Source organism: Papio anubis, chromosome 1, assembly GCF_008728515.1.
Source record: "Papio anubis isolate 15944 chromosome 1, Panubis1.0, whole genome shotgun sequence".
In the NCBI taxonomy this organism is placed as follows: Eukaryota; Metazoa; Chordata; class Mammalia; order Primates; family Cercopithecidae; genus Papio; species Papio anubis.
The window spans coordinates 22,947,844-22,969,900 of record NC_044976.1 but is presented as its reverse complement, the minus strand read 5'-3'; the positions used below and the strand labels follow the sequence as shown (position 1 = coordinate 22,969,900).

General features: G+C 46.7%; 1 protein-coding gene across 3 annotated transcripts in view; it reads right to left on the bottom strand.

Annotated features, from left to right (window-relative positions):
• Positions 1-22,057, bottom strand: part of NCMAP (non-compact myelin associated protein) — a 52,267-nt gene that overhangs the window by 4,867 nt on the left and 25,343 nt on the right. For all 3 annotated transcript variants that reach the window (XM_017958309.2, XM_009201840.4, XM_009201844.4), the window contains exons 2-3: positions 6,507-6,595; positions 2,817-2,901 (exon numbers count right to left, since the gene is read on the bottom strand). In XM_017958309.2, coding sequence (XP_017813798.1) covers positions 2,817-2,901; positions 6,507-6,588 — 167 coding nt within the window. In that variant the 5' untranslated portion in view covers positions 6,589-6,595. The remainder of the gene's footprint in view (positions 1-2,816; positions 2,902-6,506; positions 6,596-22,057) is intronic.

Sequence of the window (22,057 nt, the reverse complement as noted above, 5' to 3'; positions counted from 1 at the left end):
TTTTTAGGAGAGATAGGGTTTCCCTATGTTGCCCAGGCTGGTCTCGAACTCCTGGATTCAAGCAATCCACCTGCCTTGGCCTCCTGGGGTGCTGGGATTATAGGCATGAGCCACTGTGCCCAGCCTTATAATTATTTGTTTAAAATGTCAAATCTTCAGGGAAGTTGCAAAAATAGTACAGTTAATACTCTAATACCCTTGTTACAATTTGAATGTGGCCCCCAAAAAGCCTGCATTGGAAACTTAATCCCTAATTCAACAGTATTGAAAGGTGGGGCCTAACAGGAGGTGTTTAGGTCATAAGGACTCTACCTCATGACTCCATTAGTGCCAATTATAAAAGGACTTCATAGGCTGTGAATTTGATCTCTTGCTCTCTCTTTGCCCTTCTATCATGGGATAACAGAGCAAGAAGGCCCTTGCCAGATACTGGCCCCTCGATATCTTAAACTTCCCTGCCTCCAGAACCGCAAGAAATAAATCTCTTTTCTGTATAATTTACCCAGTCTCAGATATTCTGTGATAGCAGCACAGCATGGTCTAAGACAGCCCTTCGCTGAACAATTCACTAATTACTAACAATTTGTCACATCTGCTTTTTTTTCTCTCTCTCTACTAGTTTATCTTTCTCTATTGTAACACACAGTTTTTTAAAACCATGAACGATTTGTGAGTTGCAGGAATCATGCCACTTCACTCCTAAATACTCCTAAGAACAAAGACATTTTCCAATGCATCTATAATGCACTTATCAAGCTTTGAGACTCTTCATTTTAAACATGACAACATATAGGCAGGAGGAGGTTAAATAACTTGCTTGATTTTGACAAACCAAAGACTACTGAACCCAGGTTTCTCAATTCCCAGCCCAGGCCTCAGTGCAAACAGGGTGGGTTGAGTGGATTCTCCATTCAGATACAACCTAAAAAAGAGGTTCAGAGCTCCAGTAACAATGGAGAAAAATAAAGGGTAGACATTGGGGTTTGATGCCACTTCCTGGTTTGGGATAGACCCAAATTGTAATACCCTAAATATTTTTTTTAAATAACCTTTTAATGTTATTATTATTACATGTAATTGTGGGAGTCCTTTCTTCGAAACCACATGAACTTAGGTTTGAATCCCAATTGTGCTAATCAGGGCTGAACAACCTTGGGCATACGATTTAATCTTTCTGTATGTGTTTCTATACCTATAAAATTGAGGATAATAGTAGTATCCACCTTGTGAGGTTGTTAGATGAGGATTAAATGCATTAACACATGTAAGGAGCTTAGAACCATGCCTGGCATGTGGTATGAGATCAATATACATTAGCTACCTTTAATTAATTAATTAATTAATTTATTTATTTATTTATTTATTTTTTGAGACGGAGTCTCATACTGTCATCTGGACCAGAGTTCAGTGGTGTGATCTCAGCTCACTGCAACCTCCATCTTCTGGGTTCAAGCGATTCTCCTGCCTCAGCCTCCCAAGTAGCTGGGATTACAGGCACCCGCCACCATGCCCAGTTAATTTGTTGTATTTTCAGTAGAGATAGGGTTTCACTGTGTTGACCAGGCTGGTCTCAAACTCCTGACCTCGTGATCCTCCCACCTCAGCCTCCCAAAGTGCTGGGATTACAGGTGTGAGCCACCACGCCCGGCCTAGCTACCTTTATTTTTAAAACTTTTTTTTTTTTTTTCCAGAGACAGGGTCTTGCTATGTTGCCCAAGCTGGTCTCAAACTCTGGGGCTCAAGTGATCCTCCTGCCTCAGCCTCCTGACTAGCTGGGGTTACAGGCAGAGCCACCACATCTAGCAGCTACCTTTATAAATAATATTCATATTCTTATAAAAACAATGCGTGTTTACTATTCCTCAAAACTTAGGAACATCCCCCTCCCAGCAAAAACTAACAATGTCATCATGTAGACGCACCAGTTGTTAAGACCTTGCTGTGTTGCTCTCCCTTGGATATGTGTATGGGTAACCTATGTATATGATCATGATTACCATGTATATATTGTTTTGCAAACTTTGATAATATATTGTAAACAGCTTTCCTTATTAATCCGTGCACTTCTAATACATATATATGTATGTATATATGCAAATATATTTTTATAGACAGGGTCTTGCTGTGTTGCCCAGGCTGGACTCAAACTCCTGGACTCAAGCCATCCTCCTGCCTCAGTCTTCTGAGTAGCTGGGATTACATATCACACTACCACACCTGGCCATGATATCTTTGTAAAGAAATGGCTTCTAGGTCTTCTATAATATGTTTTATTTATAGTTTTAAAATTTTTATTTCTTCCCTGAAAATAATTACCTTCCATCAAGGTTGCAACTGAAGGTAATTACATATAAGGTGATAAGATATAAAATTTATTTTTCGTGTGATCAAATTATATTCTTTTATTTCCCCTTATATGTCTCCAGAAAGCAGAGTCAGGGTACATGCTTCCAGTATTTGTCATCTCAAATACTTATGTGGCCAGCTCATACAACCTAGCAGAGGGATCTCTGAGAGAAGAGGTCTGAACATTCCTCTATTATCTGTAAATTACAAACAAATGTTTACCACAGTGCTCAAGACCGTTATCATTGTCATTATCATTATTACATTTAAAAAATATTTCTCCAAGTACAAAAATAGTCGCTTTGAAATTCCTTCAACAGAACAGACTCAAAAAGGACCCCAAGGGTTAGACCATTTACTAAAGGCTCAGGGATACTGCCAGGTACACGATGGGCACCCACGTATCATCTCCCATGTATTCTGAAGTCGCCGAAGGGGCCAGGCAGTTCCAAAGCCCAGGGCATCCGTACCTGTTGTACATCTTCAGCAGGATCAGAACCACGGTGAAGATGATGATGACAACGACCACAACGGCAGCAACAATGGCTCCAGAACCTACAGAAAGGAGAGAAGCAGAGACCGTGAACATGCAAACTGAACGCAGACTGGGAGGACGCCCTGCTCTGGCACCTCACATCCTCACTGGGTCAAGGGAAGCAGGAGAGAGGGCAACGTCCTGGGACACTCCCAGTTGAGCCCAGGACAGTCACATCTGGAGTGGCTGTGCACCCCTGCCCTGAGCTGCGCTTGAGGGACCCCATCCTCAGTACATCGTCTGCCAAAACTCTGCCTTAGGCAAAGTCCTGGTTCTTATCAGCTCCAGCTCAAGACTAGCCTGGGCAACATAGCAAGATCCTGTTTCTAGAAATAAAAACCTCAAACTTCTGGGAAACAAACAAGCAACATACCCTCCCCTCTTTTTTTTTTTTTTTTTTTTTTGAGAAGGAGTCTCACTCTGTGTCCTGCTGTGGCGCAGTCTCGGCTCACTGCACGCCTCCTGGGTTCACGCCATTCTCCTGCCTCAGCCCCCCAAGTAGCTGGGACTACAGGCGCCTGTCACCACACCTGGCTAAATTTTTTGTATTTTTAGTAGAGACGGAGTTTCACTGTGTTAGCCAGGATGGTCTCGATCTCCTGACCTCATGATCCACCTGCCTCGGCCTCCCAAAGTGCTGGGATTACAGGCATGAGCCACCGCGCCCAGCCCTCCCCTCTTTTTGATAATGCAAAAGTAGCATGTGATTTTTGTAGAAAATAATTTTGAAAATATAAATATGTGCAAAAAAGAGCGGGGGTCATTGAAGAACCCATTGGCCCAACAACTGCTGATTGTCTGTATACGAACATTCACCAATGTGATCATGTTGATGCATAGTAAATATCTATCAGTCAGGCACAGTGGCTCATCCCTGCAATTCCAGTACTTTGAGAGGATGGGGTGGGAGGATCACTTGAGCCCAGGAGTTCAAGACTAGCCTGGGCAACATAGCAAGATCCTGTTTCTAGAAATAAAATATTAGCCAGGTGTGGTGGCATGCACCTGTAGTACCAGCTACTTGGGAGGCTGAGGAGGGAGGATCTCTTGAGCCTGGGAGTTTGAGGCTGCAGTGAGCCAAGACTGTGCCACCACACTCCAGCCTGGGTGACAGAGCAAGACTCTTATCTCAAAAAATAAAAACAAATATATAAATAAATATCTGGCTAGGTGCAGTGGTTCACATCTGTAATCCCAGTACTTTGTGAGGCTGAGGGGTGAGGATCACTTGATCCCAGGAATTCCAGACCAGCCTGGGCAAGATGACAAGACTCCATCTCTATAAATTTTTTTAAAAATATCCATTATAGTTTTAAAATAATTTAATACTTATACGATTGAATATCTGTCTTAAAGGAAATATTCCTAAATATAGAAAAATATGTACTTGGTAAAAATGGAACCATGGCCAGGTGCGGTGGCTCACACCTGTAATCCCAGCTCTTTGGGAGGCCAAGGAGGGCAGATCACAAGGTCAGGAGTTCGAGACTAGCCTGACCAACATGGTGAAACCCTGTCTCTCCTAAAAATACAAAAATTAGCCGGATGTGGTTGCGTGCACCTGTAATCCAGCTACTCAGGAGGCTGAGGCAGGAGAATTGCTTGAACCCGGGAGGCAGAGGTTTCAGTGAGCCAAGATCGTGCCACTGAACTCCAGCCTGAGCGACAGAGCAAGACTCCATCTCAAAAACAAACAAAAAAAGGAACCATGGTTCACATACTGTTTTATAACAAATCATAATCATCTTTCTGTTTAATTATATATTTTTCTTCATGACTTTCCATGGCTGCATAGTACTCCATTTTTTTGGTGTACCACAATCTGTTCACCAATTCTCTATTGAGAATACTTAGGTTGTTTTCAGTTTTTCACTATTAAAAACAAGGCTGTGATGATGTTCGTGTAGCTTAATGTCTTAGACTCTAATTTCAATATTAGTTCCCAGTTCCAATGTCACACTTCAATTTTAGTTTCTTTCTTGTTTTTTTTTTTGAGAGGGAGTTTCACTCTTGTTGCCCAGGCTGGAGTTCAGTGGCGCAATCTCAGCTCACTGCATCCTCTGCCTCCCGGGTTCAATCGATTCTCCTGCCTCAGCCTCCTGAATAGCTGGGATTACAGGCACCTGTCATTACACCTGGTTAATCTTAGCATTTTTAGTAGAGATGGGGTTTCACCATGTTGGCCAGGTTGGTCTTGAACTCCTGACCTCAAGTGATCCACCTGTCTAGGCCTCACAAAGTGCTGGAATTATAGGTGCGAGCCACCACACCTGGCCTCCAATTTTAGTTTCAAGATCAACATCCTTGTCAGAATTGATACTGAAAATATCAAGAACCGCTTGCTGTGGTTGGTGGCTGACGCCTGTAATCCCAGCACTCTGGGAGGCCAAGGCAGGCAGATCACCTGAGGTCAGGAGTTCGAGACCAGCCTGGCTAATATGGAGAAACCCCATCTCTACTAAAAATACAAAAATTAGCCAGACCTGGTGTCAGGAGTCTATAATTCCAGCTAGTCAGGAGGCTTAGGCAGGAGAATTGCTTGAACCCCGGAGGCAGAGGTTGCAGTGAGCCAAGATTGCACCATTGCACTCCAGCCTGGGTGACAAGAGCAAAACTCCGTCTCAAAAAAAAAAAAAAAAAAAAAAGAAAATATCAAGAATCATAAGCATGTTTATACTTTAAAGCAATCTATTTGATTCTGGAGAATTTATCTTACGGGAATAATCCTAAATACAGAAAATGTTTATGAATGAAGATGTTTATTATGACAATATTTATATTCTAAATATGAGAATGGTTAAATAAGGTATGGCAACCTATAGAATAAAATATTATACCACCATTTATTTATTATTAGAGGTGGGGTCTTGCTTTGTCATCCAGGCTAAAGTACAATGGCACAATCATAGCTCACTACAGCCTTGAACTCTCAGGCTCAAGTGATCTTCCCTTTTCAGCCACCTGAGTAGCTGGGACCATGGGTACATGCCCCATGCAAGCTAATTTTTAAAACAATTTTTGTAAAGACAGGGTCCTGCTATGTTGCCTAGGTTGGTCTTGAACTCCTGGCCTCAAGTGATCCACCTGCCTCAGCCTCCCAAAGTGCTGGGATTACAGGTGTGAGCCACCACACCCAGCCAGTAGTAATAACAATAATCATCATCATTAGGTACTTAGCATGTACTAGAGGCTGTGCTAAACTGTCGACCTGGATTTTCTCCTTTAGTCATCACAACTGCCTTATGTGGCAGCTTCTTTAATATCCCCATTGTATAGATGAGGAAAAGGAGGCACAGAGCAGTAAAGTCATGTGCTCTGTCTCAAAAAAAAAAAAAAAAAACCAGACACAGTCCAGTCCCCAGTTGTCCCCCCAGGAAGACTCCCACTCGCTATTTCAGACAGAAATAGCGATTCTGTCCCCCACCCTTCCACAGCATTGCCCTGCAAAGAAACACCACTGAGGCATGTGTCCATTGCTTTGTCTGCCATTAATGCTGCAGTTGGCTGGTGGCAGAACTGGGCCTGAGACCCAGGCACTCCACCTCTGGAGCCCACACTCTTAACCTCTGCACTATGACCATGACCTGCCATCCCTCCCCAAGCCTCCAAGCCAAGTTGACCTTACTCTTATACAAGAAGTCTTCTCCCCTGGTGGTCATGTTCAAGGAGAAGAAGGTGGTATCCCCCAGAGGGGTGGCTGTGGTCATCTCGATCCTGATGAGAAAAAAGAAGAAGTTTTGTTTAAAATTAGATAAATCCTTATTATTGCTACTTGACGCCTCATCTGGATGACTGTAGAATATTCAAGCATGCAGTTTCTCTTGGCAGCAAGTAAATACAAACCCCATTATTAGATACCGTGGCGGGGGAAGGAATTTCATACTAATACCTGACATTTGTAAGGAACTTTGTTTTTCAAAACGGTTTAAATTTATTCAACAATATTTACTCAACTCCTTCAAATATCTGGATCAATCTCTTGAAACTATGTGAGGTGAGTTACTGTTGCCATTTTACTGGTGAAACCAAAGTCCCCAAAGCTACCTGGAATCCCAAGTTGACCTAACAGAATTTAACCCAAGATGTCAATCTTCCACTCTAGTGGGCTTTTCTCCAGTGACTGCAATGACACTTGAACTGGCATTCCTACTTTCTTTCTTTCTTTTTTTTTTCCTGAGACGGAGTCTGGCTCTGTCGCCCAGGCTGGAGTGCAGTGGCACCATCTCGGCTCACTGCAAGCTCCGCCTCCCGGGTTTACGCCATTCTCCTGCCTCAGCCTCCCGAGTAGCTGGGACTACAGGCGCCCGCCACCTCGCCCAGCTAGTTTTTTTGTATTTTTAGTAGAGACAGGGTTTCACCGTGTTAGCCAGGATGGTCTCAATCTCCTAACCTCGTGATCCGCCCGCCTCAGCCTCCCGAAGTGCTGGGATTACAGGCGTGAGCCACCACGCCCGGTCCGCATTCTTACTTTTAAAGGCTTTATTATCTGAGGAGGCAAAAATAAATAAATAAATGGATGAAAAATTAACTATGATTTAAACAAAATTTTTTTGAGACACGGTCTTGCTCTGTCGCCCAGGCTGGAGCGCAGTGGTGCCATCACAGCTCTCTGCAGCCTCGACCTCCCTGGGCTCAGGTGATCTTCCCACCTCAGCTTCCTGAGTAGCTGGGACGACAGGCATGTGCCACCACGCCTGGCTAATTCTGAACTAGGATTATCAAGCAGTCAGTGACGTGAGCCATTGGGCTGTGAGGAACAATTTCATGGGAGAGACACAGTCGAATACGCCTTGAAAAATGGGCATGGTTGGGGTGTAAGGGGAAAGAGAACAAAGCCCGGGTTGTACAAAGCCTTAAATCGGAAGACAGTTAATGCAGTTTGGGAATCTACCATGTACCAGGCTCTGTCTCAGAAGACTCCACACACTATATTATCTGATTTAATCCTCTCAGTCACTGAGAAGTAGCCATCATCTACCCCTCCTATTGAGCAAGCTGGGACTCAAGGTGGTTGAGTGAATCAACCGGTCCTACAAGTAGGAGGTGGAGCTTGGACTCACTCTCTGAGTGTACAATGTATTTTTTTTCTTACCCTGAGGCCACTAAGAATCAAAATGCACAAGGCTACAATGTTACATTTGAGGGGTGAGCCAGGACTTACACAGTTAGTATGATGTCACCACTGGAAAGAAGTGTTGAGATCCTCCACCAAGAACCATAATCTAAGCACAATGATATTATAAATAATCACTCTGGGCCTGGCATGGTGGCTCATGCCAGTAATCTCAGCACTTTGGGAGGCTGAGGTGGGAAGATCACCTGAGGTCAGGAGTTTGAGACCATCCTGGTCAACGTGGTGAAACTCCATCTCTACTAAAAATACAAAAATTAGCCAGGCATGTTGGTGGGTGCCTGTAATCCCAGCTACTTGGGAGGCTGAGGCAGGAGGATCACTTGAACGTGGGAGGCGGAGGTTGCAGTGAGCAGAGATTGCGCCACAGCACTCCAACCTGGGCGACAGAGTGACTCTGTCTCAAAATAAAAATAAAAATAAATAAATAAATAAATAATCACTCTGAACTACAGGCATCAAGAATATAAGGAAGCAAACCAAGCTTAGCTTCATTATTTTAGAGTGGCACTTTGACTCCAGCTGCTGACAATTTGGAAGCCCACGAACGGTCTACCTCAAGAGAATTGCCTAGGCTTGTTTGTAATCTTAAGAAACCATAGGCCTCAACACAGCCATCTACTGGAGAAAGAGATATTCTGGACATTTTTTAAAAATGGTGCATACATTTATTTTCTTTTTAAAAGTAAGACATGTTTTTGAAATTATGAAGACAAATATTATAGGATCCCATGTACTGACCACTCACATTTAACAGATGTTTACAGTCATGTTTTCTTCCGTTTTTCTATGTATTTATTTATTTATCTGAGAAGGAGTCTTACTCTGTTGCCCCCGCTGGAATGCAGTGATGTGATCATAGCTCACTGCAGCCTCAACCTCCCAGGCTCAAGTAATCCTCCCACCTCAGCCTCCTGAGTAGCTGGGACTACAGGCATTCACCACCATGCCTGGCTAATTAAAAAAACTTTTTTTTGTAGAAGCTAGGTGTTATTATGTTGCCCAGGCTGGTCTCAAACTCCTGGACTCAAAGCGATCCTCCAGCCTTGGTCTCCCAAAGTGCTGGGATTACAAGCATGATCCCCCATGCCCAGCCCAGTTCTTCTTTTTTTTTTTTTGAGGTAGAATTTCACCCTGTCACCCAGGCTGAAGTGCAGTGGCACAATCTCGGCTCACTGCAACCTCTGTCTCCTGGGTTCAAGTGATTCTCCTGCCTCAGTCTCCCGAATAGCTGGGATTACAAGCGCCCACCACCACATCCAGCTGTTTTGTATTTTTAGTAGTACGAGGTTTCACCATGTTGGCCAGGCTGGTCTCAAACTCCTGACCTCAAGTGATCCACCCACCTCAGCCTCCCAAAGTGTTGAGATTACAGGCGTGAGCCACCGCGCCTGGTCCCAGTTCTTCTTTATAAGAAAAAAAATCAGACATAGCTGAAATCCCTTTTGTATTCTATCTTAATCCTATTTCCTCTCTTCCCCAAAGTAACCACTCCCTTGATCATTAGTGTGTATTCTTATCACAGTTTTAAAATGCTTACTACATAACATATATATATCCATAAACATTGTATATATTGTGGCTGTACATATCTATGAAACACATCTATTAAATATCAACCTGGCACCTACTAAGTGACTGATGCTGTGCTCAGTGCTGGGAATACACAGTGAACTCCTGGCCTTGGGAAGCTCACATTCTAGTGAGCACGACAGACTATAGGTTTGATCATATGATTCTGGGGCTCAGAAAACAATCATTTCCCCCTGTCAACACTTCAATATCTGGTAGTGAAAGCCCTTCACAGGCTGATTCTACCCTCTGTTTTTAGCATCTCAGCTACTCACACCACCCTCTGCCAAACTGCTGTGACAACACGGCACTGCCTCTTCCCCCATCATACTTGGTTTTTGCTGCCTCTGGGCTGGCTGCCCCAGGCATTGGCCTCCCCAGTCCTCACCCAAGATCTCTCCACAGAGTCCTTATCTATGGGCTGCAGCTTTCCTGCTCTCCCAGCTCTGATGGAAGCAGGGGTCAGCACTCCCCTTGAAACACACACACTAGGGTCAAGCCATCTGCACCCCAGCTCGGGGGTCTGGTGGCAGTGGCCTGCCCCGGGGGCTTCACAGGGTCAGAATGGCCTCTGTGGCCTGGCCCTGTTAATCTATAGGGTGGGCTCTGCCTCTACCTTATCTGCACTCCCTTAATCCGGGGCCCTGCCTAACACTCCCTAGCTCTTATCTACCCCTCCTTCCCAAGACCAGACCCTCCGGACTCCCAGACTCAGGCTCCCAGCAGGAACCCCGTGTGACTCTGCCTGACCTCCCCACTCCTGCCACTCTGTCTCCCTGCCTGGGCTTCCTGTCTCCCAACACCTGAAACAGGCTCAGGCTGGCCATGCTCTATTGCTCCCCAAGAAAAAGAATATAGCCTTGAAGACACAGCCCAGGCCAGACATGGTGACTCATGCCTGTAATCCCAGCACTCTGGGGGGCGGAGGTGGGCGGATTACTTGAGGTCAGAAGATCGAGGCCACCCTGGCCAACATGGTGAAACCGCATCTCTACTAAAAATACAAAAACTAGCCGCTTATGGTGGCGCACATCTACAGTCCCAACTACTTGGGAGGCTGAGGCAGGAGAATCGCTTAAACCCAGGAGGTGGAGGTTGTAGTGAGCCAAGATTGCGCCACTGCACTCCAGCCTGGGCAATAAAGCGAGACTCCATCTCAAAAAAAAACACACAGCCCAGTCCCCAGTCACCCATCAAGGAAGACTCCCACTCAGACAGAAATAGCGATTCTGTCCCCTACCCTCCCACAGCAGCGCCCTGCAAAGAAACACCACCGCTTTGTCTGCCATTAATGCTGCATTTCATTGTCAGGTCCTTGAGGATAGAGACTATTTCTTGTTCTTTCTCATATTCTTCTACCTTCCTCAGATAAAGTGTCTGGGTCTGCTCTCCTTCGCCGTGCAAGGGCTGGAATGAGTCACTGCATTTCTCCCAGCTTCATTTGCTCACCCGTAAAACGAACTCCTCTCCCTTTCCCTAAGAGAGCCGAGAGTGTGCAGTGGGGTATGGAAAGTGTTTTTAAATGCTCACTAAATGGTGGCTGTAAGTATTATAGTGAATATTAGTAAATATTTGCTGAACTAACTTAGAGACAGGGGGATCTGGAGCTGAAAACAAGGAGACATTCTTTCTGTAAAAATAAGCACAAATTAGCCAGCCTGGTGGTGGTGTGTGCCTGTAGTCCCCACTACTTGGGAGGCTGAGGAGGGAGGATCCGTTGAGCCCAGGAGTTTGAGATTGCAATAAGCCATGATGGCACCCTTGCATTCCAGCCTGGGTGACAGAGCAAGACCCTGTCTCTAAAACTAAATAAATAAAATAAAATTTTAAAAGCACAGACAAATATGAGAATTTGGAATGAAAACCTTTCCCACCCAGCACTGCCCACCTCTACTGTCAAGGGGAGATGCTGGCCCTGCCTCAGCCTGTGAAGGGTATTAGTACGTATTTCCCTAAACTTTCTCCTTCTAGCCTCACCAATATCAAGCTAAGAAGACTCACCAGTGAGGCTTTCATACAATTCCTTTAAAAACAGAAAAGAGATGCAAATAGATGGCTGTGGATCAAGGTTTGCTTAGTGAGAGAGACATAGAACAATCACTGGCCAACCCAGACCCATGGACATATTCACCGTGAAACCAACACGCACAAAAATGACAGAAACCACCATCTGAGTGTTTGCCATGTTCCAAGACCTTGCGCCAGATAGTTTCTGTCCATGCCCTTATTTAACTAACAAAATGCCATGTCAGATAAGTTTTCCTTTCCCCCTCTCTCAAAGGAAGACCCTGAGACTTGATCATATAAAGCTAACTCTCGGCCAGGTGCAGTGGCTCACACCTGTAATCCTAGCACTTTGGGAGGCCGAGGTGGGCAGACCACTTGAAGTCAGGAGTTTGACACCAGCCTGGCCAACATGGAAAATTAGCCGGGCATGATGGCAGGTGTCTGTAATCCCAGCTACTCTTGAGGGAGGCTGAGTCAGGAGAATCGCTTAAACCCAGGAGGTTGCAGTGAGCTGAGATCACGCCCTTGCACTCCAGCCTGGGTGACAGAGCGAGACTCTGTCTCAAAAAAATAAAAAATAAAATAAAACAATAAAAATAAAAATAAAAATAAAAACATAAAGCTAACTCTCCACACTTATGTAGCCCCAACGCTACAGAGCTAGTTTGTGAACCTGGGTATTGCAAACAGCAACATCTGCATCCTTCCTACTGCCCCACCCTGTCTGTGACACACACTAGTGGGGTCTGTGACTGGTTCACTGCAGGAATACAGGGATGCACACACATGCACACACATACACACACTGACCAGTAATGCAGCCACCTAAGGCCACCAGGACACAGGCTCCTCTACAGGTCCTGCAGGGGTGACCTCCTGGGTGCTGAGTTCCAGGTGCAGACTGTCTTTTGGATGGGCCCAGTTACTCTTCTCTCTCAGAGAACAGTGAGGAATCTCAGAGCATATCTCGCCTCATCTCGGAACTGAGGGCTCTCAATTGCCTCTGTGTGCCTGCTGCATCAGAGAAGGTGGGAGGGAGGGTGGTAGCACAGCCACGGCCAAGGATGTGGGTGTTTTCATGTGTGGGGCCCCAGCACAGTTGTTAACCAAGTGAGGGCCAGCAGGGGCACTTCAGTATCAAACATCCTTAAGACTAAGGGCCACGGCCATAGAAAACAGGGAGAGGACAGGGAGAGGAAGGCCAGTCTTCACTGAGAGAGGCTAATTTAATCATAATAATAATGCACTATGTGTCAGGCACTGCACTCGGCGCTTTATGATGGAGAGCTCACTTAATCCTCATACCAATCCAGTAAGGAGGGCACAGGCACTTTGTCCATTCTGCAGATGAGGAATCTGAGGCTCACAGCAGAGAAGCAACTGCCTTAACTTCACATGGCTGATATGAAAACCATGCCAGGATTCAAGGCAGGGTCTGTTCAATTTCATAGTTCCTTCTTCAAAAACCCTCCTAGCGGCCGGGCGTGGTGGCTCACGCCTGTAATCCCAGCACTTTGGGAGGCCGAGGCGGGTGGATCGCGAGGTCAGGAGATCGAGACCATCCTGCTTAACACGGTGAAACCCCGTCTCTACTAAAAATACAAAAAATTAGCCGGGCGTGGTGGCGGGCGCCTGTAGTCACAGCTACTCGGGAGGCTGAGGCAGGAGAATGGCCTGAACCCAGGAGGCGGAGCTTGCAGTGAGCCGAGCTCGAGCCACTGTACTCCAGCCTGGGCAATAGAGCAAGACTCTGTCTCAAAAAAAAAACCCTCCCTAGGCGAGGTGGCTCAAGCCTGTAATCTGGCACTTTGGGGAGGCGAAGCGGATCTAAGGTCAGGAGATCAGAGGACTATCCTGTAGCTAACATGGAGTGAAACCCGATCTCTACTAAAAAATACAAAAAAAAACTAGCAGTGTGGCGCCTGTGAATCCAGCTACTTGGGAGGCTGAAGCGGGAGAATAAGAAGCGTGAACCGAGTAGGAGGCTTGCAGTGAGAGCCGAGATCAGCCACTGCACTCCAGCCTAGGAGACACAGTGAGACTCCGTCTCAAAAAAAAAAAAAAAAAAAACCCTCCTAGCAAATCTACAAGGCACAGGTGGCCCAGCATCCAGGGCCACCTGGATCAATGTGGGGCTTTGATGAAAAAACCTCACAGGCCAGGGTTCAGCAGACAGACGAGGGCCCTTGTCCCAGGCCCCTGACCCTGACCGTGACTCCTACCCAACTACTTCTGCCCTTGGCCACACTCTGAGCCTCTGTCTTCAGCAGAGCCTCGATCACATTTACGGAATCTACAAGGGACCTGTTGTTTTCTTGGGTTGTTTACAAAGGCCTGTGTGGGAGGTGAGTTTGGGAAGTGATGGCGGGTCATAACCATTTATTCACGGATCCATCCTGCTCTGACTAGCTCTTGACCAAGTCTAAGAGCCGAATCTGGAAGATAAATGCTGTCGACCCCCACCTATCCAAAATATCTCCCCTGAAGCTTTGCCCTAGGGGTACCCCCTCTCCCTCTGGCCTGGCTTACAAGTTCCTCCCTGGATAAGACAATAGAGAGACTACCCACCCTGGCAGACCGCTCCTCAAACGGCCACCTGTAACTCAGAGCAGGTAACCCACGAAAGCCCTCGACCCACCAAAACATTGGGACTGATTTCTCCCAATCTCCTGAGATAAGAGAGACTTAGCAGGACTTGATCTCCTCCACTCAAGTGGCTCACTACTCCCAAGCAGCTCCTGGAGATATTGGGATGTTTTAATGGTCAGAAAATTGACCTTCAGTCCAGGTGTGGTGATGTGAACCTGTCATCATAGCCACTCGGGAGGCTGAGGTGGGAGATTCGCTTGAGCCCAGGAGTTTGAGGCTGCAGTGAGCCATGATCGAGCCACTGCACTTCAGCCTGGGTGACAGAGCAAGATACCATTTCAAAAAATTAAAAGAAAAAGAAAATTGAGTCTTTTCCTCTCAGAAGTCCCATCTTTCTCACTAAAGACAGAGCTTTTTTCCTGTTTCTTTCTCTTTCTTTTGCCTATTAAACCCCCGCTCCTAAACTCCTACAAAAATAAAAATAAAAAATAAAAGAAAAAGAAAATTGACCTTCATATTGGCACCTTGTACTTTTTACTTATTGGTGCAAATTATCTCCCCACAAAGGTAAACCTGCTACCTCTTCTAAGTGAAAACCTGTCAGGATTAAGAGCACTTTTGTGGTGGGGAGTGGTGGCTTACATCTATAATCCCAGCATTTTGGGAGGCCGAGGTGGGTGGATTGCTTGAGCCCAGGAGTTCGAGACCAGCCTGGACAACATGGTGAAACCTCTTCTCTACAAAAATACAAAGATTAGCTGGGCATAGTAGTGTGCACCTGTAGTCGCAGCTACTTGGGAGGCTGAGGCTGGAGGATTGCTTGAGCCTGGGAGGCAGAGGCTGCAGTGAGCCAAGATCACGCCACTGCACTCCAGCCTAGGCTACAGAGTGAAACCCTGTAAAGAAAAGAAAAGAAAAAAGAAAAGACAAGGAAAGGAAAGGAAAGGGAGGGGAAGGGAGGGGAAGGAAGGGGAAGGGGAAGGGGAAGGGGAAGGGGAAGGGGAAGGGGAAGGGGAAGGGAAGGAAAGGAAAGAAAAGCACCTTTGACCTTTGTATATGAAAGGCTCAATTCAAACTTTCCCGGTTGGAACAGAGCAGTTAGGGTAGGCGGTATCACCACATCAATGTTACCTCCCACCAACAGGTGGCGATAGTAGTTGGCTGCAGGTCGGTAAACATCCTGTGAAGCCAATCTGTTTTTAAGCAGAGGAGCTTTCTGCCCTTGAAAACAGCAATTGTATGTTCTCTGATGATTTTCTTCTCTGGGGTAAATATTCTCAGCTCCTTCAAACAAGTCTTCAGGTGATGGTGTCCCTCATGGGTTCCTCATTCCTCCGTGTCAAGGACTCCCCTAAGAACGACCCCAAAACTGGACACATGACTCCAGAGGGGTGCTGACATGTTCAGAATGACAGGTTTCTTGATGCTTATCAGATGTGAGCCTGAATTCTGCTATTTACTAGCTGTGTGACCTTGGCCAACTTTCTTCACCTCTTAGTTTTCTGGTCTGTGAAATAGGAATTATAATAGTCACAATTCCACAGCATTGTGAGAATTAAATGAGATGAAACATGTCATATATTCAGCACAGTGCTGTAGACGATATCTATTGATATTGCCCTGGATTGATAAAAACAAATAGCTCATTGGCCTTATAGGCAGCCACAGCACACTGCTCCTATCCACCTACTGAAAGACGCCCCCCTACTCTTTTTCACACTTATCCTTATGCTCGTTAATGGCGAAAGCCCCAAGATCACCAAGTGAAGGGGCTTTTTTTTTTTTTGAGATGGAGTCTCACTCTGTTGCCCGGGCTGGAGTACAGTGGGACGATCTCAGCTCACTGCAACCTCCGCCTCCCGAGTTCAAGTGATTCTTCTGCCTCAGCCTCCCGAGTAGCTGGGAGTACGGGCACTTGCCACCACACCTGGCTAATTTTTGCATTTTTAGTAGGGATGAGGTTTCACCATCTTAGCCAGACTGGTCTCGAACTCCTGACCTTGTGATCTGCCCACCTCAGCCTCCCAAAGTGCTGGGATTACAGGTGCGAGCCACCGCGCCCAGACATGAAGGGGCTTTATAAACTGCAAAGTGGAAAGAGAGTGGCAGTGACAGTCTCATGATGACAATATCATGATGATCTGCTGTCCAGTCGCCAGGACTGCATTCTGCAATTGTGCAAATGACTTTTTGACAATCAGGACTTTGCATTGATTCCTGTTAGCCTTGACCTTGTTGATTTGGACCCTCAGGAGAGACATTTCAGCTCCTCCTGGATGGCTGAAATGACAGTGCTGTGACACAGCACATTGGCTAGAGGCTCATGACCCAGCAAGGACTTTGGGGTTGGGTAGACCTGGATTTTCGTCTTTGCCTCATCACTGACCAGCTTGATAAACTGAGCCGCTCGTTCATTTGTAAAACAGGGATAACAGCCCCTAACTCGTGGGGTTGTGAGAATAAATGAGATACCATAACTGCTCAACAGAGTGCCTGGCGTGCTCATGCCAGTTCCCAGCCTCTCTTCACCTCTCCCTGACTCCAGTCTGTGTTCTCCCTGCTCTCTTTGTCTCTTTGGAGCTTGAATGCCCGTTCTCTGTCTGGTCAAGTTTTGGGCTGCACTTGGTCAAACTCAGGTATAAACCGGGAGGTCAGGGAGTCAGACCATGAAGCCTGGTGTCCCAAGGAGGGGATCTGAGCAGGGATTCACCAGGACCTCTGAAGGACCTGATCTTCCTCTCCATCTCCACTGAGAGCAGAGACAGAGGAAATAATGAGATCTCCCCCAGAGAGTCCTGATGGGACCAGTGGGGCACAGGGGCTGTGGCTGGACAGGGGAAGAGCAAGCTGTGGATTCATAACCTGAGACTTGGAAGACCAGGATTTCCCTTGTCACTCACTTGCTACCTGATCCTGGAAAGTCCTCTTCCTTCCCTGGACCTTGGTTTTCCTGCCTGTAAAATCGCCCAGTTTGGAGATCATCTCTAAGGGCTTTTCCAACCAGTGATTCTGTTATATGGAACTGTTCATAGCTTTACTCAAGAACCAGTGTCTTCCAAAAGCTTATTCTTCTTTGTAGATATGGACTCAGGGGATGTGAGGAGAGGGAAGTCAGCGTGAGCAGGTCGCTCTGGAAGGCAGCGATCCTTCCTAGAAGGCACTCGAGACTGGAACAGACCAAGGCAGATTCCATGCAGGGGCTTTGATTTGGCAACAGCAGTGCACAAGAAAGGAAACCCGGGAATGAACTTCCAAGCACTCTGTAGGGTGCATAGTCACCCGAGCCACCTGAATCCTGCATGGCCACTTCCTTCACCCTCCATTCCTGTTTGGTCCCTTATCATAAGCTCCTCACCCCATCTGCTCTGTCTGTTCATGGCTCTGTGTATCATAGCTCCCAAAGTTGGGGTAGGAATTCTGCCGAGTGCTCCCCCGAATTGGAGGCCATATGCAATCACATACTGAACACGTGTTCCTTGTAGTTGGAAGCACATTTTCTGCTGCATTTACCCATCCATTCTTTCATCCTGCCATTCACTCATGCCCCCACCCACTCACCCACCCACCCACTCACTGGGCACACAGTCCTTCCACCCGTTCTTCTGTCCATCTGTCCTCCCATCCATTCAACCAGCGCTCACCCTGCGCATAGGACTGAGAAGACTCAAAGAGGGCCGTGGGTCTGTTTTAAACCAAAGAACAATACACAAATAAATAAAATAAAAACCAAAAAACCAGAGGGGCCGAGGGGATTATGTCCTGAGGAACTCAGACCAAAAGGATGAGAAAAGGAATTGTTTCCTTTCAGAATCTTTTCTTCAATCACATGTACTGGACATCAACCCCACCCCCACCGCCCACTCCATGCCCAGTCCAGCACTGACCACAGAAAGGTGCCCGATCAATGTCATACTGCAGTCAAAGGGCAAAAGCCGCAGCCTGTGGCTCTGGAAGTCTGGGCTTCAGGCCCACCACACCTGTGAAGTAAGACCCACCCTGACAAATGGTGGCTCAGATGTCCTTTGTTCTGATTTTTGTGGCCTGCATTGTAAGGAAAGGGGACTCCCGGAGCTTCTAACCCAAGACCTGCAGATATGATAAGCTGTATGTGCTAAGAGTTATCAATAGAAACCCCAGTTGAAAGTGGTCACAAGACTTATTTTGCTTGTGCCAAAAGTGTGGCACACACAGTGCCAGATGTCGGTGGGAGGAAGAGACCCGTGGACATTGTGGTGGAGATTGACTGAGAGCTAGAATGTGACCTGTGGCTTCCATCTATCTCTCGGTCTTTGGGCTCAAGCCAAGGACCCAGCTCTTGAAAGTCCTCGACCTCCATATGAGCTCCCACGTAAATCTCCAGGTGTCCCACTGTCCCTGTGGGGCAGGAGGAGGCACAGGGTTAATGGGTTTGTGTCCCTCAGTGAATATGTCAGAGGGTAATAATGCCACCTCGATATTCTAGGCCAGGAGGGAAGGAAGCCAACACTCAAGCAGTCCCTACCCAAGTGCCAGGCACTGTGCTTTCACATGCTTCCCCATTCAATCCACACAATGAGGCAGGTCTTTTCATCTCCACTGTGCTGATAGGAAATGGAGGCTCAGAGAGGTTAAGGGGCTTGCCCAAAATCTAACAGCAGGTCAATGGAAGAGCTGAGTCTCAAACTCAGATCTCCTACTCCAAACTGTCCTCGGCGACCCTGGCCCCCAGGAGGTAAGCAGTATTCCTGGGGATACTCTGAGGGTCAGTGACCCTGCTAGGGAAGGACTCTGCTCACTTTTCTTTTCTTTTCTTTTTTTTTTCTAAGATGGAGTCTTGCTCTATCACCTAGGCTGGAATGCAGTGGCGCAGTCTCAGCTCACTGCAACCTCTGTCTACCAGTTCAAGCAATTCTCTTGCCTCAGCTTCCTGAGTAGCTAGGATTACAGATGTGTGCCACCATGCCCAGCTAATTTTTTTGCATTTTTAGTAGAGATGGGATTTCACCATATTGGCCAGGCTGGTCTCGAACTCCTGACCTCAGGTGATCCATCCGCCTTGGCCTCCCAAAGTGCTGGGATTACAGGCATGAGCCACCATGCCCGGCCACTCTCTGCTCACTTTTCTTTCTACCTGTTGATATTTTGAGCCCAAGAGGTACAGCCAGGCCTCAGAGTATGGCAGGGTTTCTCATCCTTGGTACTACTGACATTCAAGCCAGGTAATTCTTTGTAGTGAGAGGCTGTCCTGTGCATTATGGGATATTCAGCAGCATCGCAGCATCCTGGGCCTCTGCTCACTAGATGCCAGTAGCATCCCCCCAGTTGTAACAACCAAAAATGTTACAGGGCATTTCCAAAAGTCTTTGGGAGACAAAATTTTCTCTGGTTGAGAATCACTGGAGTAGCGCTATTTGGCCTGCCTCTTAACAGTTTCCTATTCTCTCTATCCAAGAAGATCTAGATAAGAAGGAAAATGTCCAGTTTGTTTTCACATCTGTGGATAAACAACCAATAACAGTGATAATGATGACAATGGCGATGACCAAAAGCACAATTACTACCATTGATCAAGTGCCTCACGTGTGAGTTACCATGCCAAGTACTTTGTATAGGTTTTCTCAGATATATCGTTCCTATTTTACAGACAAAGGAGCTGAGGCCCAGAGAGGTTAGGAAACTTGCCCAAGGCATCTGTGCTGACACATGGCAGAGCTCGGATCTGTTCGTTTCCTATTGCTGCTCTAACAAGTTATTGCAAATTTAGTGGCTTAAAACAACACACAGTAATTTTCTTTCAGTTTAAGAGGTCAGAATTCTGAAGTTGGTCATAGTGGGCTAAAATCAAAGTGTTAGCAGAGCTGTGTTCCTTCTGGAGGCTCTAGGGGAGAATTCATTTCTGGGCCTTTTCTTGCTGCTTCTGCAAACTGCCTGCATTCCTTGGCTCGTGGCTTCTTCCTCCATCTTCAGACCAGCAGCATAGCATCGTCTTACCTCACTCTCTCTGATCTCTGCTTCCATCATCACATCTCCTCCTCTCTCTCTGACCCTCCTGCCTTCCGATTATAAAGACCCTTATGATGACATTAGGCCCACTCAGCTAATCCAGGATAATCTCCTCACCTCAAAGTCATTAACTTAATTACATCTGCAAAGTTCCTTTTGCTGTGTAAACTAACATATTCTCAGGTTTGGGGGATTAGGATGAGGATGTTCTTTGGGAGGCCATTATTCAGCTTCCTACATAGGAGTTGGAGTCTTATCTGTCTGATCCCAAGGTTTGCGCTTTGAATCCACTCCTGCTTCGTCTACACTGCCTTTACACGCAGACACGCAGGCCAAGCACTGTGGGAGGCATTGAGGTGGATCCGATGTGTGCAGGGGATGGTAGGCACCAGCAACACATCAGGAGGGTGCGCATGAGAAGGGCTGTGACAGATGGACAGAGGAAGAGTCCTGGAGCCGCCGGGCCAGCTGGGGTAGGGGAATAGGGAGTGGGCTCAAGAGGCAGTTGGGCAGGCCTGATTCCTTCCCTGCTGAGCAAGCTGATTTCATGTAAGTCTTAGCACCAACCTACTTTCAACCTAACTTCAAAGGTATCTATAGTTCATCTTGTCCTGAAGGACCACTTCAGCCCAGCCCCTGCCAGCCCAAATTCTATCCCATCTGTGGGATTTATTTGCCTAGTTAACTCATAACCAGTCTCAAATCTTCCTTTCTAAAGTTCCTCCCTGCCAAGGGCTTAGAAGGTCTTTTGTCTTATAAGGACTGTAGTCTTGTAAATGTAAATATCTACTAAAGTAGACTGTCTGCTTTAGGCCACTCCCTGGCCAGTTCTGATTTGCAAGGATGTCTTTCAGCTGTCTTGTCCCTCCATGAGCCTCATCAATCCCTTTACAGACTAGAGAAAGTGCACTGGGTTGGTTAGCTGGGCTCTTTCGCAGGCAGGCAGAGCCTTGGACTTCTCCCAGCGACTCTGAGGCCGTCCAGTAACTTAGGGTGGTTTCTCTAGGCTACTGAACACAACGAGTTTCCTGTCTGCAGGAAACTCACAGGTAAGAAGGATGAATGCTGGTTGGCCTTATCTTGACATAAACAAAGTTTGGGATACATCTTTTAAACAAAAGAAAGCAGGGGCCAGTCGCAGTGGCTCATGCCTGTAATCCCAGCACTTTGTGAGGCCAAGGCAGGTGGATTACTTGAAGCCAAGAGTTCGAGACCAGCCTGGTCAAATGGTGAAACCCTATATCTACTAAAAATACAAAAATTAGCCAGACATAGTGGTGGGCGCCTGTAATTTCAGCTACTTGGGAGGCTGAGGCAGGAGAATCGCTTGAACCTGGGAAGCGGAGGTTGAAGTGAGCCAAAATAGTACCACTGCTCTCCAGCCTGGGCATCACAGCGAGACCTCATCACGAAAAAAAAAAAAAAAAAAAAGCAGAAAGGAAGAAAGGACTTCTGGCTGGTTAAACAAACCAGATGGAGCATGAGTATCCATCTCTGCTTCATCCTGAACCCCCTGACATATGACAGTAAAGGAATCAAGAATCAAGAGGCATCAACTCTCAAGGCCAAAGGGAACGGAAGAGAAAACAACCACACTGGAGAGAGCCCAGTCCAGGTTTGAAAGCTGGAAAAACCAATGACTTACAGCCTGTAAGAGGCCAAGGCCCAAACCTACAGACTGGGGAAACCAATTAAAGCTGATTCCACTGAAGAAACCCCCCAAGGACTCAGGAGTGAGTGGGTGACAGAGATCACTAAAAGTCAGGGTGCCAGGTGGGGCTAAAAAGAGGAAGACGGGCTGGTACGGTGGCTCACGCCTGTCATTCCAGCCCTTTGGGAGGCTGAGACAGGCGGATCACCTGAGGTCAGGGGTTCGAGACCAGGCTGGAACTTGA